Genomic DNA, 16,663 nt, shown 5'->3' with positions numbered 1-16,663 from the left:
TGCTACAACATAAAAAGTTTATTTAGAACAATGCCCGGCTTTTCTTCCGGGCTAATTTTTATCCAACCGTTTCTGATTCCAGCAAGGACCTTTTGATCACCTTCATAGATTTTGCCATAGCAATTGCTATATCGAGATTTGGCATGTCAGTAAGAAGTTTCATTGCACCGTATTTTAGAAAGATGGGTCGTAAAAACAATTTCCGCTGAGGCAAGAAATTTCGATAGTCCAATATGATATGTAAATTTTCACACTTTGTACCCAATCCCTAGCGACATTTGCCATCAGAATGTACCATTACTGCTTTACACAATGATTGATGCCTATTCTCCATCTGAGCACTTTGGCTCTAAGGCCTGGGTTGGGTAGTGTATACAGGTAGGGGTACCAGATTTCATTCTCCCATTTATTCATCATATAATGAACTGATTCTTTCTTTCTCTGGTACATCAGATCTTCTAGCCTGGATACTTCATTCCCTACTGTTCTAAGCTCCCCATTCGTAGCTTCTTCCAAGAGTGAAGACTGGTCGAATTTCACTTTTAGGTTTTTACAAACTGCAAACAATTACATTCTGACCTCATTGGCCCATTTTAAGTCACTATGCAAGGCCTCCTCCTTGCACCATTGTGATACTTTCGTGACTTCCCCAGATCCCAATCTCTTCCAAAATCTTAGAAGGGCCACTTGCACCTGTATGTTCCATGATGTCAATTATAGTTCCAATCTGAATGCCTGGATCATAGAGGAGCCTGGTAATGACATCAATGGTTTTAGACATTTCCCTTCCTCTATGTCCCAACTAGTCTTCCCACTTAGGCACAAGTCTTCAGCTCTGTACTGCACTTGTGGGGGTATCATTGCCTTATAAGCTTTCACTAATGGTCTGAGGGACAAATCCCCATAAATACTGTTACATTTTCTTAATCCACACCCTGATGTATGGGCTTTGGCATTCTGGGCTGCCAAATGGATGTCTCATTTTAGAGACTTTTCAAACCCGATGCCGAGATATCTATATTCGTTCACCTTTTCCAATTTGGTAGGGCCCAGATACCAGTAAAAACTCTGGGCTTTTTTCCCAAAGCATAAGATTTTAGTTTTATCCATATTTACAGTCAGAAATTTAGCCATGCAGTATTCATTAAAAGCAGTTAACTTCCTCTTCAATCCCATCTGAGTCTGATCAAAGATTACCAGGTCATCGGCATACAAAATGCAGGAAAGTTGTTTTCCATTCATTTGAGGGCTTGCACCTCTATTCACCTCCAAAGCAGATGGGAGATCAGCCAGGTATATAGAAAAAGCAAGGGGGCTAATACACATCCCTGCATTATACCATTCTTGATCAATATTTTCGGAGTCAAGGCCCCGGCTGTATCCTCGATGACTTGCACCCAGTTAAGTCTATTTAGCTCCTGAATAACTACCAGGAGCCCCTCTGGGATATTGTATGTCCTTAAGGTCTCCCAGAGGCATCTCCTATAAACTAGATCGAATGCCACACAGAAGTCAACGAAGAAACAGCACAACTTCCCCTGCTTTTCCATAGACTTCCGCGCCACTGCCCAGAGTGCAAAACAGTGGTCAACCGTGGAGTGCACCCCCTTAAAGCCCCCTTGTTCCACTGGCACAATCGACCACTGTTCCACCCAATCTTTCAGGCTGCCCAGAATTATTTTAACAAAGACCTTTACCCCAACATCCAGTAAATTAATCAGTCTGTAGTTCTTTGGGACTTTCCTATCTCCCTTCTAGTGGATAGGTCTGATTACTGTCCCTCCACTTTTCAGGGATATGGCCCGAGTCCAATATGGCCAAAAACATACAGGACAAAAAGTCCACCCACCAATTTTGTTGTGATTTTATTATAATAGCTGGTAGATTATCTGGTCCCGCAGCACAGGTTAAGTTTAGGCTTCTTATAATATCTTTCACCTTTTCTGCTGAAAAAAGGGATTTTAGAACTTCCACGGCCTCCCTCCAGGGATGAGTATACCCACCAAACACCTCGACATCTGTCCTGTATAACTCTCCTAGGTATTCTTCCCATGCTGATTCTTCCACTACGCAGGGCATAGCCCTATTAGCCTGTCCTGATGCTTCCTTTATCAAATTCCAAAACTTACGAATATTTTTTGATTCAATTATTTCCAGCAGATTTATCCAACATTTCTCTTTATAGACCCTCTTTAAGTTCCTAACTAGCATTTTATATTCCTTCCTCAATTTGACTAGATTTTATGCCTTAGAATTCTTTCTTCTCTTCTTATTATTCTTTTCTCAGTTATGCACTCCCCATTAAACCAGTTTAATTGTCTGCCTTGCGCTGATTGCCTGGCCTTTGGGCAAGGTTTCTTACTTTTTAATTTAAGGCACTGCACCAATTTAATGGAATTTAGCATATCTGTCTGTATCACCCACAAGCAGCTGTACTGAGTACATAAAGTTAGATCAATAAATATGAGACTGCACTCGGTACGTGAAGCTGCTCTGAGCATCTGCATTTACTTATGATCATATGTAGCCTTACTGAGGCTCTGGGCCACAGGTATATAAAGGGCTAAACTGTGATCTGTGGCTAAGAATGCAAATATTGGCCTGCACTTGTTCAATATGTGTTGGAAACTTGTATACCAGAATGTGAAAGTCATAAATATCAACATACAAATTTGTTTTTTTGCTTACTGACTGAATTTCCACATCTATTGATATTTTCTGGGAAATTTTTCTCGATATATTTTTGGGAGGTTTAACCTTCCAACATTTGTTGGGAGGTAGTATTAGCTGCATATCATTGATTTCTTGATCCATCTTCATACAGGATTTGGTAAGGATCAGAATTAAGGTATATCTGCTTCTTTCCTGACTAAAATATCAGAAAAATAACTAGTGCAGCAGGAAAGCAATGTGCACTTCTCCGGTTATTATCTTGAAATATGGAGTGCACATTGGTCCACTCTTTTCCCTTTCCCTGTGGAGGAGTGTAGCTCAATGGTTAGAGCGGCAGACCCTGAAGCAGAGTTCTGGCCAGGGACCAGGGTTTGATTCCCGCCTCGGTGGGGCTTGGGCTCAATTTCCTCGGACCTGTCTATTCTCGCCTCGGTGCCTATTCTAATCATGGGCCCCACGCTGCAACTCTGGGCAATAGCTTGCTTAGCCTCCACACCAGCCCCAACAGCGCTAAGGATGCCTGGCTTCACCCTGGGGGTGCCCAGGAGTGGACACTTCACAGGTAAAGCCAGGAGGGGTTCCACAGCGGTATGAGTATCAGTGCAAGGAAACCGCAAAGGCGACACCTCAAGGTCGTCTGGTGACAGTGCACTCTATAAGTACCTTGACATTTACATTCATACCTTGGCCATGACTCCAAGTGGGCAGGATGGTGATGAGGTATTTATTGCCCCCAGTAAATATCAATAACATCAGGTGAAGTCCTTATCAGGTGTGGTAAATTATTTTTATTTTCTGAGGAGGAGAAGCTGTGGATGACCTCAGAGGAAGTCTCGGTACAGTTTCCTTTTCTATTTCAGGAGGTGAACCCAAGAGAAAATCAATGTTATAAAAGGGTTTTCCCCAGGGAATAGTATACCAATGAGGGGAGATAGAGGAAATCTGAGAAGAACTTGCTAAAATTATTAATTCAAGCTCAAAGAAATCTCAGGCTAAGGTTCTGTGAGATACCCGAGAAGCCGGAGAACCGGAACTCTACCGAGGTGGACCACGACTCTACGGAGGAAGGACGGAGCGGTCTAGTGGCGTGGACCCATCTCACGAATCAGCCAACGTCATACGAGACTCCGATGCGGGACTGGTGGAACGAAGGAAAGGAGGTGGAGTCAGGGGCTGTCCCAGAGGGTAAAGAGGCGGAGATGGGAGCGGAGAGGCGCGCCCGACAGGAAGCAGCTGGAGAGGACGAGGTGAATGACGGGAGCAGAGCGGAAGGAGGATCGAGATGGAGTGGAGTGCCAGCAGAGCGGGAGGAGAACCGAGAGGAGCCCAGCTGTACTGAGGACCGGAGTATCGCTGCAGAGCCCAGCTGTATCGAGGACCGGAGTATCGCTGCAGAGCCCAGCTGTACCGAGGACCAGAGGAGTACTGCAGAGTGGAAAGAGGGAAAGCCCGGAGGCACAACAACAGCAGAGGATGCCCCGGGTCCGAACGCCACGGCCCAGCCCCTGGGTCGTGGCCCAAGGCAAGTGCCTCAAAGGGGATCGTTTTGGTGGTGGGCTGGTCGGGGTTGCATGGGGCTATAACCAGGACACTCGGCGGTTTTGGATATGTGGTCTTCTTTCTCCTTATCACCACTATTAGCCGCTGCCCCACACGTGACCCCCCCTGTTATCCAGTCCGCTATTGAGTTAGGTTTATTTTTCCTTTCAAACCACGATTGACGTATGCGCCTGGTGGCGGTAGCACTACATATAGAACGCAAGGGCAAGGCTATTAATCCCGGCTTCTCTGTTGTCTGTTTATTTTTCCGGGGCCGGAGTCCTGTTACGAACAGCCGGAAGAGGAAACACCGCGACTGGGGCTCCCAGATGATCTTCCGGCTCCCTCAAGGATAGACGACAACCTGCTCAAACAGACTGAAAGATCCCTTGCGTTAACTCACATACGTTTGCATATTGTCTCTTCTGAATCAAGGGGAGAAGGCAAAACGATAATAAAGGAAGCAGTGACTTCTTTCAAAAAGTCCCACATCTGTTTCAACCTTTCTTTGTCTGAACTCATCACCAACCATGAGGTTGCTTCCCCATAACCCCCCCCCCCTCCGGCCTCCCTGAGATATCACAGGTTCCTTTATTGATTAATAAACAGTGTGGTGCAGTCTTCCCATGCAAATTGTGTAACTCAAGTTAATGTACTAAGAATTTCATGATTATTCACTAATCACTGAATGAAACGAGAAGTCAATAAATGCAAAGTATATAGTTCAGGCCGGCTAGTACCATTCTGTATTGGGTGCCAGTTAAATTACTGAAAGTACTAATTTAGGATTTCATAGTATTTTGCAGGATCTACATGCCATAATCTGATCCAATTTATTTTGATTGTTTAAGTTGTTTAATACCCTTTTGGTATATTGTTACATCAGGAGTCCACTAAGGATGACATACTAAAGAACATAAAACTTGTGCCAGGCTATACCCAGCTGATGAGCACATAACAGGGGGGAAATTGGTCCTGGGTTTCTTGTTTTCCGGTTCAGCGAGGATCTGGTTTGGCAGTTCAAGCTGGGTTGTTCCCATTGGAGCAGGGGCAAGACTGTTTTGCAAATAACTGGGTCTAAACAGAGGTGGCATGGTGTGCAAAATAATGATGGACTGGAATGTGGCCCGACTAATTAACAGTGGCTGAGATTAATTCAAGCATTCCATGCATCACTTTTTGTAAACTTTAGTATGTCACCCTAAGTGGGACTGGTGTGCCCAGACATGGGTCCCATGCCCACTGTTGCTGGAACCAAGCTACACCCTGCTGATGAGCCCAGAACAAGGGCTAAACTGGTCCTGGGTTGTTAGTGATCCGGTTCAGGGAGGGCCTGGCTTGGCAGTTCGGGCTGAACTGTTCTAATTAGGGCAGGGTTGAGGCTAATTTGAATATAGCTGGGTCCAAACTGAGGTGGCATGGTGTGCAAAATAACAATGGATTGGGATGTGGCCCAAGTAATTATCAGTCGCTGAAATTAATTCACGAATTCCATCCATCACTTTTTGTGTACTTTAGTATGTCACCCTATGCGGAACGAGCATGCCCAGACATGGGTCCCATGCACGCTGTGTCGTCGAAACCAAGCTATACCCAGCTGATGAGCCCATAACAAGGGCAAAACTGGTCCTGGATTGCTTGGGTTCTGGTTTAGGGAGGCCATAGGCTTGACTATTTGGGCTGGACTGTTCTAATTGGAGCAAGGTTTAGACTGATTTGCATGTAGCTGGGCCCAAACTGAGGTGGCATGGTGAGCAAAATAACAATGGTGTGAGATGCTGGCTGAGATTAATTCAAGTGTTCCAGCCGTTAATTTTTGTATACTACTAAACAGCCATATGGAAGGGTGCACTGTAATTAAAATGTTGACATGTACTTTTAAGTTTTATGTTGTTGTAGTGAAAATCCTAAATTTGTTTTCCACTACTGTGAGGCCTGCCTCTCCCATTGGATAACATTGAGATATGTTATTATATTTAATAAGTGATAACTTGTGATTGGGTGCAGGTAGGAAAGCAATATTTAGTGTCTGAGAAATTTTAATTTAAAATCCTCTTTAATGGTAAAATCAGATTCAGGGACAGAAAACGCTCCAAGCATCTGGAATGCGCACCTTGACCCTACATGAGTGAGTCCTGACCCTCCATGTGGTGGCTCGCCAGTCCTGGACCATTGGAGGTGCTGCTAAAAGTACCCAGATAGTCAAAACCCACACCTTGGGACTTGGAAAGTTTTTGGCTAAAAAGTGCTCCAAGAACCAATAGGAGAGTGGGACCAACCTGCTCTTCTATCCTCCCACGGTGCATTGCCCATCAGTCTGATTTTGAGGCAGCTGCCGCTACATTTCTCTCTGCTGAAAATCCTCTTCAGCGGCCCCTCGCAGAAGGGGTATCCACATGGGAGACTTTGGCCAGGAGCTGCCCAACGACAGCGCCTCCTCCTTAGACACTGCCATCTGAACTTTATCTTCTCAGAAATATTTCTACAAAATTTCTTCCTAGTCGACAGGTAAGTCGCGACGAGGCCCAACCCACTTTGTGTATCCAAAATGTGCTCCATTGCGGTCGGCAAAAACTTTCAACTTTGCCCGGTCTCACATGATACAGATACACAGATGGTGCTTTGATCTTTTAGGCACTAGTTTTTGCCATAAACTTTAGAACTTCATAGCTCCGGTTCTACTGGTTGGAGTTTTGTTGTTTTAGTTTCACATCATTTATTAAAATGTATTCTATTTTTCTAAATTGGTGTGGGTTCTTTTCTGTTGAGTTTTCACTGTATTGCTGATTGTGTGCTGCATAAATACTTTACACATTGCCCCTCAGTTAAGCCTGACTGCTCTTGTGCCAAGATACCAGAGGATTAAGCACAAGTTAATTTAGTGGCATTAGTAGTTCAACCTGTTGGGGGTTGTTGGCTGTTGCTTGAGAAGAGTTTCTAACTCCTCTTAAAAAGAACCCAATTTCTCACACTGACTAAACAACAACGTATGCGCTATCAACATTATAAGACTCTCTGATTCCAAATTAGTCTTCAAAATTATTTTATTAGGTACTGTTGGGTGATCAGATTATATATTTGGCACCTGAGAGATATAACAATTTGTCACGAAGATTTAGCAGAAAAATAACTACAATTTTAGCACTTTTTTAGTGAAAACTCTTACAAATGTTGCCAGCTATCCTAAAAGGGTAACATATATTATAATAGAATGAGATAAATGATACCTCTTGTGTAAATTAGCTATCATTTATAAGGACTGTATTTTGAATTCTGCACTTACTGCTTGTTCATCCTCCAGGAAGTGACAGTCAGTAACATGAGTTTCTGATTTAGAGCAGTTTGTTTCCTTAATAACGATTTCCACAAAATATGATGGACCAAACACCCACTGAAAAAGAACAAATGCATCTGTCAGTGATATCCACATGAAGACAGATATCTGATGCAGTAACCGAAATTAAAATTTGTATCAATGCATATTACGTACAATTTATGAAAGTGCATGTAACCACATTATACTTTCTGCATTAGTGAGAAAATGAGAAAAGAAATGTCCCTTATTTCAATGTGAAATTATGGCACCTATTCAACATACATTATGAGAATGACCAGTAGAGCTGCTGGAGTGAAAGGCAAATTTCCCTCAAAAAAGTTAACCCCCACATTTAAGTTTACTGCAACTAAATCACAAATCCTCCATTGTGTATCAAAATATGTAGAGCCCGCAGGATAATTCAAAGAGGTAAGTGCAGATCGCAGAGGGGCCAATTATGAGTCTGGCAGTCCTCGGACCGCCAGACTCGTGGTGGGGTGGCATTACTACCCTAATGGTCGTGCCGTCCTGGAACCGCTGACACCACCAGGGAACCGTTGTTCCCTGGCGGAGGTGCAGCGGTTCAGAGGCATCCATATGCTTGGCGGGACCGCCGTGGTCCTGCCAAGCATATTAGGAGTTTCCTCTCTGCCAGGGGTTTCCTCCATAAAGATCCTGGTGGAGAGGAAACAAAGGGGACCCTACATGACCCAGTTGTGCCTCACGCCCGTAGGATGCGCACAGGGGGGCACATCATGTGCCCTCCTGTGTGCATGCAGAGAAGTTTCAGCACGGCATGGACTGAAAAGTGCTGGAACTATTTTTGACGTTCCTATTGTAGTGCCTATTTTATATACACAGCCGTGGAAACGCAAAAGGAATCCCCCACCAATGACTAAAAAAGTCATAATGCGGTGAGGGATTCTCACACAGGTTTGGTGATGCGGCGACTGGGTGGTCCTGCCACCACACCATCAAAATTGTAATCGGCCCCTTAATGTTAATGTGTCAAGTGTTTCATAAAAAGGTGTTTTTTTGTTCTTGGCAGACTAATCATGCCGGCTTTCTATCTAAAAATAATGTAATTGTAACTTTCAGCCTTAATATACCCTTCATAAAAGAGACAGAAAATTCAGTTGTGTTGTCCCCTTTTAACAATTAACTCACTCTTAGGATCTCATAATAATTGTGAAATATTAGAGATTTTCCCCTTACACAAGTTACTGATACCAGGGATACTGGTGATTCACGGAGTGTGAAAAATCCAACCCTTTGCAAGTTGGATCCACAAAGGAATCAGAAATTATTAGACAATTTGGTATTTCTAGGTTTGCTTGCCACACTAAATTCTCTTTTTGTGCTCATTTTGACCCACATTTTGGCTACCTTCAGAGGCCGATATCTCTGGATGAAAGTTCCTCAGATTCACAGCATTCCTACAATTCTGATGGGGCTGGTAACTGCTGCCACCAGACCCATAGGAATTAAGAGGTCACTCGCAATAAGGTCCTTAATGATTACGATATTGTTGACCCCAGAAAGGACAACGTTAATAAGTGGTTAAAAAGTGTCTCTGATACTTAACTCAATGACATAAAAGAGACTGGGAGGTTTAAAGCCTTTCTTTTCAATGCCCACACAGCTATTAAAACACTAAATCATTTCACATCTGTAATCTACTTCTAGTACACAATCATGGATTGCTAGGGATCTGTAAATCCTGGCTCATGCCTCTATGTAATCCTAAAACTGGTGGCCTTGTTTTGCCTCATAACAGACTTTTACTACATATGGCAAATTTTTGGTGGGTTCATGCAGAACAATTTTTACATTGAAATATGGTGTCTGTTATCACGTTGTACCTCCCCCACATTGCCCTGCATGCTGTATATGGGATTACCTTACAAGAGTCTTTGAACACCACATCACTGTTTTAACCACTTGATAATCTTACGTGATATTAATAGCTGGATTAACAAGCCGTATCAGGCTGCACAATCATTTATTGAAGACAATAGGCTTTAATGTGTATGACCAAATTACACAAGCTCTGGTTCAACTTCATTGGCCTACTGTGGTTTAAGTCCCTCCACTTTGCGCCAAGGATCTTCTGTGGCAGTGGATAGAGTACATCTGAAGGACATCTTCTTCAAATATTTACCTTTTGCAGCTTGAGGTCTTCCTCTCATCGCTTATCTAACATCCATGTTTTCAGTCTGGATATGATGGAGATTTTTGCATCCAAGCAGCAGCTACATTTATTGTTGATAGGCAAGAAAGACCATTTGTTTGTCTGTAGGGTTTTGACAATCTTGTGTGATAACCCTTAATCGCCCCTCTGCAGTTGTTATGGATCTCATATATCCTGTCTTTATCCTAAAGTACTGCAAGACTTTCGCAGGTATAGGTATATCGTTATGAGTAACAGAATAATAACAAAAAATAAGTGAAAAATAAATAATGAATCATGTAACTTAAAACAGGATACCGGTTCTGAAACATTTATCAGACTTTGAGGACTAGTCAGAAAACATTTTGTAGTTACCTGCATTTTTGAGTTTTCTACCATATAAACCTTGTAGTAGTGGGTGTGATTACTTTCTCTGTTGTATTTTGCAATCATCGTATCAGCTATTGGTTCGTAGAAAGGAGCATCGTGGCCCAAAGTGGGGCAATCTGGGCACATGGAGTGAATTAAACGTTTAGGAACTGTGAAGGCGAAAAAAAAAATTATGTTCTTTTTGAGCTGCAGTTCACATACTACACTCTTCCAACTTATATCGTTGGCTTTACACTACATACCTTTCTCATGTATGGATCATGCCACAATGATATAAATGTAAATATATTGCAGTCACCTGAGTCAGATTTCAGATCACATGCTAAATTACTAAACATCATATTTATTGTTTACTGATATGGCAGGAATTTTTCAGCCTTTTCCTCCTCAAAAGGGCGTTGATGGTCAAACGCATACATGCCGGTGAATTCTCGAAATGGAGAACACCGTACCTGGGCCGAGGATGCAGTTATAACTGTACAGTTTGACTCTCCTCCAAGGTAAACTCAAGTAGAAGATAGCTTTACACTGACCAAAAATCTGAAATGAAGGTAAGACAAGTTAGACATAGAGTAGTAGCTTTTTAAAAACATTTTTTAGTATGCACTACAATACAAAACAATGTATTATGGTAGGGCCCGATTCACAGAACTAACTTAAGACAAAATCCTAAACTTACTACCATTTTGGTATTCACAGAAGGCACTTACTCATTTTGGTATTCACAGAAGTCACTTACTCATTTTGGTATTCACAGAAGTTAATAGTCCTAACTTTAGGACTCCTAAATGCCTTCTGTGAATACCGAAATTCTTGAAGTTAGTTTTTTTCTCAGTTTAGGAGTAGTAAAGTTAGGACTCCTAACTTTAGGACTCCTAAATGCCTTCTGTGAATACCGAAAATCTTAAAGTTAGGATTTTTCTCAGTTTAGGTTAGTTCTGTGAATTGGGCCCGTAGTATTTTGCGAGATCAGTCTGTAGAGATCTAATTATGTGGGTCAGATTTACTATGGCTTTATTTTATGTTTAAATGCTGTAAAGGATTGTTTTTTAAAGATTCAGGGCCAGATGTATGAAACCATTTTACGTTCGCAAACGGTGTGAATTGCATAATTCAAGCATTTGCGAACGCAAAATGACCTTTCTCTATGTATGAAAGGATTTGGCATTTGCAATTTAGGTAATCACAATTTTTAGGGATTACCTAAATTGAAGAATGCAAATAGGAAATCACAATTTGGGAATCCCTATTGCACATGTAATAAGCCTTTCCTAAATGCGAACTGTGGATTTAGTAAACGCTAATTACCATCAACTTTAAGTTGATGGTAACCGTGTGTATACTTTGAAAAATGCACAAAATGGCATTTTTCAAAGTGCCATGTTTCGCACACATGCTCATAGGACATGTGTGTGCTTTACTGGTGCACACTTTATTTTTTGGGGGTGATTCTGGGGAGCCTTTCGCCCCTGGGCACCCTTGGCTTTGCATTCGCTAATTTGTGATTAACAATTAGATAATTGCAAATTAGCTAATGCAAAGCCATCCACACCTATGGTCCTGTAGGCCCTTAGGAACGAATGGAGTCACATTACCTAATAGAGATTCGCTATTTACCGGATCGCTATTCGGTAATATAAAGGAATCACAAAATATTTTGCGATTCCTACATACAAAGCATTGTGTGATCCCCAAATAGCGATTCGGTAAAGATCACTTTTTTAGAATCACAAAATGCTAGGTACATACAACTGGCCCTCAATTTGTAATAGAATTTTTAAGATTTTGAAGTAATTCTGCAATTAGTAATTTAGTGAATGGACATGTTTAACCCGTTTACCAAGGCAATAATTTCACCACAGTGCAGGGCGTTCCATTAAGTAGGCATGGCCGCGTCGGCCAACGGACATGCGCAGCACTACCAAGGTAGTGCTCGCGACGGCCATTGGCCGACGGGCGCAATGAATGGGTTAATATAAGCAACTTGCTGATTCAAGTTTGCTTGCATCCCGTTTTTGCCCTCCATTAGAGCTAATTGGAAAGGTGCCACCTGACATGTGTATGCTCAGGTGATGGATAACTCAAGAAAGAAACAAGTGCTTAGTGTACTCTTGCATCCTATAGGGAAGTGGTTCTTAACCTGTGTTACAGGGACCCCAGGGGGTCTCCAGAGCCCACTCAGAGGGCTCCTGACTGCTCAGGAAACTAAATAATATTAACAGATTAATACATTATTGAAAAATATAAAATGTTCTATAAATGTGCAGGAATTTAACATTGGAGACTACAACTTAAGTTAGTACCATCACATTAATTTGTGGCCTCAATTGAATTTAGAAAGGCTCCAACCTTCCTATTAAAATTAACATTTAGATGTTTTTTGTTTTATATTTGCTTGGGAATGAAAGAAAATATTTCATAATTTGTTTATTTGTTTTATAAATGCTTCTTTCTGTTTTTTGTTGTATTTTTCTGTGGTTCAACTAATTGAAAATGCTTAGGCCAGGGTCCCAGACTTTCAGTAATGACTCAGTGGGGGTCCCCGGATTCCAATAATGATTCATTTGGGGTCCCTGGTTTCCATGAACGTTTAAGTGGGAGTCCACAGAAGTCAAAAGATTAAGAATCACTGCTATAAGGCATGCTGACAAGTAGATATTTAAAACCTATCATATCGCCTAGCTCTGCCTTTTCTTATGCTGAGAGAACCTTCTAAATGTTACCTATTAGGCCATGTGTTGGTTCAATACCGAATCAGGAAGAGGAAGTTTCATTGAGTCTGTAAATCATTACTTGCGCCTCAGGTGAACACCGCTTTGAAACATGTGGCACTATGCATTTTTATTGTAAACATGCAGTGTGCTTTTGAATTGATTAAATGGTGTTCTGAATGTATGGATTTTTTTTACAACTTTCCAAAGAAATATCTTGAATAACTGACGTGAATCATACACAGTTGTAAAAGCATGGGGGCATGGATAGTTTTTGATCTACAGTGTTAACTGGTTGACAGAAATTACCATGTTAGCTGGAGTGTTGTATTTATAATGTTTGTTGGCTGATGCCATGTATTCCTTTTGTTGAATAGTGTCTTCCAGTCTCCTAGATGAATTGTGGCGAGTACTGTGATATTTGAAGTATTGTGTTTCTTAGTTTAGGTGACATATAATGTATTAGTTTAGTGTTTACTTGTAATGCTAGGTTAACCCCTTCGCTGCTAGACCTTCCCCCCCCCCCCCCATGCTAAGCCTTTTTTTAGGCTATTTGGGGTAGTGCGGGCTTAGGCACCTGTAACTTTTTGACCGCATGAGGTATCCACGCCAAATTTGCGTCCTTTTCTCCCAACATCATGGGGACTCAAAAGGTATCCAGGGTTTGTGGATTCCCCTGGAGGGGACCCAGAAATTTGCCAAAACACAGCTAAATATGGTTTTTGGGGGGAAAAATGGGAAAAACTGGCTGCAAATGAAAACGTCTGGGTTTTTCCCTGCAAATGTTATCGAAAAAGGGTTTGTGGGGCTGAAATCACCATTTCCCAGCTTTTAGGGAAGGACAGACTTTTGTCAGAAAACCACCATTTTTTAAAGTTTTGGCATTTTTCTGGGACATAGCCTATTTTTGCTATTCTTTGTGCTTTCAACCTCCTTCTAGTTAATGGTAGAAATAGGTGTGAAAGTAATAATGGAGCCTGGAAAGCTATACATTTTAGAAAAGTAGACACAATTCTGAATTCAGCAAGGGATCATTTGTGTAGATCCATCAAGGTTTCTTTATAGAAACTAATAGTTAGATTTAGGAAAAATTGAAAATTAGTTGAAAAAAACAGCCTTTTTGTGTAAACATTTTCACCTGTAACTTCTTCTAATTATGATAGCTCTTTGAAAGCAATATACCGTTACATCCGTTGGACCTTCCTGGTTGTGGGGATATATAGGACTTGTAGGTTCACCAAGAACCCGACGAACCCAGAGTCAAAAACTGAACAGCAATTTGCAATGGTTTTTTATTATGTTCCGGGTATATAGCAATTATTGTGGGAAAATGTATACATGGAAAAATCGGTATGAAAGACACCTATGTATTTCTGAAATGGGAACAAATTATAGAGTTTAGAAACAGTACATATTTGCACATTTTCGAAATTGAGAATACTCATACTAGCATGAGAATAATCGGTCATTTTTCAAAATTACTTCTTTTTTACACAATGTCTTTCATTTGGAAGGCAGAAATGCATAAAAAATCAATAGGTAATAACAGTTGCTTTACAAATCTTAATTACCCCTAGTCTCCTGATAAAAATGGTACCTCACATGTGTGGGTAGGCATAGTGCCCACGACAGGAAATGACTCAAAACCCAACGTGAACACACCACATTTTCACAATGAAAATTTGCCCTTTTTTTGTGAAGTGTCTAGCTGTAGTTTTTTAACACTAGCTCTGCCGGCATTGAAGGAAACCTAGCAAGCCTATACATTTTTGAAAACTAGACACCCAGGGGAATCCAGGATGGGGTGACTTGACTGCCTCCCTCCAGGTTCTGTTACCCAAAATCCCTTGCAAACCTAAAATATTGTCAATAAACCCACATTTTCCCCACATTTCTGTGGTGGAAAGTTCTGGAATCTGCGTGGATACACAAATTTCCACCCACCCCGCGTTACCCAAAGTCTTTCGAGAAAAATGGTACCTCACTTGTGTGGGTCGGCATAGTGTCCGCGACAGGAAACGGCGCACAACGCAACACCTCAATTTTGCAGTGAAAAATGACCCTTTTTTGGCAAAGTGCCTGGCTGTAGTTTTTTAACGCTAGCTCTGCTGGCACCTAGGGAAACCTAGCAAACCTATACATTTTTGGAGACTAGACACCCAGGGGAATCCAGGATGGGGTGACTTAGCTGCCTCCCACCAGGTTCTGTTACCCAGAATCCCTTAAAAACCTAAAACATTGTCAAAAAAACATATTTTCCCCACATTTCTGTGGTGGAAAGTTCTGGAATCTGCGAGGATCCACAGATTTCCACCCACCCGTGTTTCCCAAAGTCTTACGAGAAAATGGTACCTCACTTGTGTGGGTCGGCATAGTGTCCGCGACAGGAGACGGCGCAAAACGCAACGTGGAAACACCTCAATTTTGCAGTGAAAAATGACCCTTTTTTGGCAAAGTGCCTAGCTGTAGTTTTTTAACCCTAGCTCTGCCGGCACCTAGGGAAACCTAGCAAACCTATACATTTTTGAAAACTAGACACCCAGGGGAATCCAGGATGGGATGACTTAGCTGCCTCCCACCAGATTCTGTGACCCAAAATCCCTTGCAAACCTAAAAAATGGTGAAAAAAAACATATTTTCCCCACATTTCTTTGGTGGAAAGTTCTGGAATCTGCGTGGATCCACAGATTTCCACCCACCCGCGTTCCCCAAAGTCTTACGAGAAAAATGGTACCTCACTTGTGTGGGTCGGCCCAGTGCCCGCGACAGGAAACGGCGCAAAACGCAACGTGGTCACACCTCAATTTTGCAGGCAAAAATGACCATTTTTTGGCAAAGTGCCTAGCTGTAGTTTTTGAACCTTTTCTCTGCCGGCACCTAGGGAAACCTAGCAAACCTATACATTGTTTAAAACTAGACACCCAGGGAAATCCAGGATGGGGAGACTTGACTGCCTCCCACCAGGTTCTGTTACCCAGAATCCCTTGCAAACCTAAAAAATTGTCAAAAAACCACATTTGCCCATGTTTCTGTGGTGGAAAGTTCTGGAATCTGCGTGAATCCACAAATATCCACCCACCCTGTGTTCCCCAAAGTCTTACGAGAAAAATGGTACCTCACTTGTGTGGGTCGGCCTAATGCCCAGGACAGGAAACGGCACAAAACGCAACGTGGTGACACCTCAATTTCGCAGTGAAAAATGACCCTTTTTTGGCAAAGTGCCTAGGTGTAGTTTTTTAACCCTAGCTCCACCGGCACCTTGGGAAACCTACCAAACCCACACTTTTCTGAAAACTAGACACCCGGGGACTTCAAGGGAGTTATGGCTTGCATGGATCCCCCAACGTTTCCTTACCCAGAATTCCCTACAAACCTCAATTGTAGCTGACAAAATCACTTTTTTCACACATTTTTGTATGGGAAAGTGTGGCATCATCGGGCTCACACAAATTTCCCACCACCCAGCGTTCCCCCAGATCTCCAGATAAAAATGGTGCCTCACTTGTATGGGAGGCCCAAGGACCCGCGACAGGCAAGGGCCCCAAACGTAGTGCGGCAACATCAAAATTGCCCATTTCAAAACCACCTGGTTTTGCAAGGGGGGGTCACCTGGGTTTTTGGCCCCGTGATCGGCGGCCATCTAGGGAAACCTACCAAACCCACACATTTCTGAAAACTAGACACCCGGGGGCTTCCAGGGAGGTATGCCTTGTGTGGATTCCCTAACGTTTCCTTACCCAGAATCCCCTGCAAACCTCAATTTTAGTTGAAAAAAATCACTTTTTCCACACATTTTTGTCCCCATTTTTGCCCCCAAAAATCCCTGGCGTCTAGTGGGCTTTTTGCCACCCCCGGTGGGGCAGA

The 16,663-nt window shown here is 42.3% G+C and overlaps 1 protein-coding gene across 1 annotated transcript in view; it reads right to left on the bottom strand.

Moving 5' to 3' along the window:
- The window catches only part of LOC146785922 (fetuin-B-like), a 76,547-nt gene that overhangs the window by 17,893 nt on the left and 41,991 nt on the right, over positions 1-16,663 (bottom strand). The window contains exons 3-5 of the mRNA XM_085635320.1: positions 10,541-10,628; positions 10,074-10,237; positions 7,496-7,603 (exon numbers count right to left, since the gene is read on the bottom strand). Of these exons, the coding sequence (XP_085491446.1) occupies positions 7,496-7,603; positions 10,074-10,237; positions 10,541-10,628 (360 nt within the window). The remainder of the gene's footprint in view (positions 1-7,495; positions 7,604-10,073; positions 10,238-10,540; positions 10,629-16,663) is intronic.

Source organism: Triturus cristatus, chromosome 11, assembly GCF_964204655.1.
Source record: "Triturus cristatus chromosome 11, aTriCri1.1, whole genome shotgun sequence".
NCBI classification, from domain to species: Eukaryota; Metazoa; Chordata; class Amphibia; order Caudata; family Salamandridae; genus Triturus; species Triturus cristatus.
Note: the sequence above shows the minus strand (reverse complement) of the source record. Positions and strands in the feature narration are given on the sequence as shown.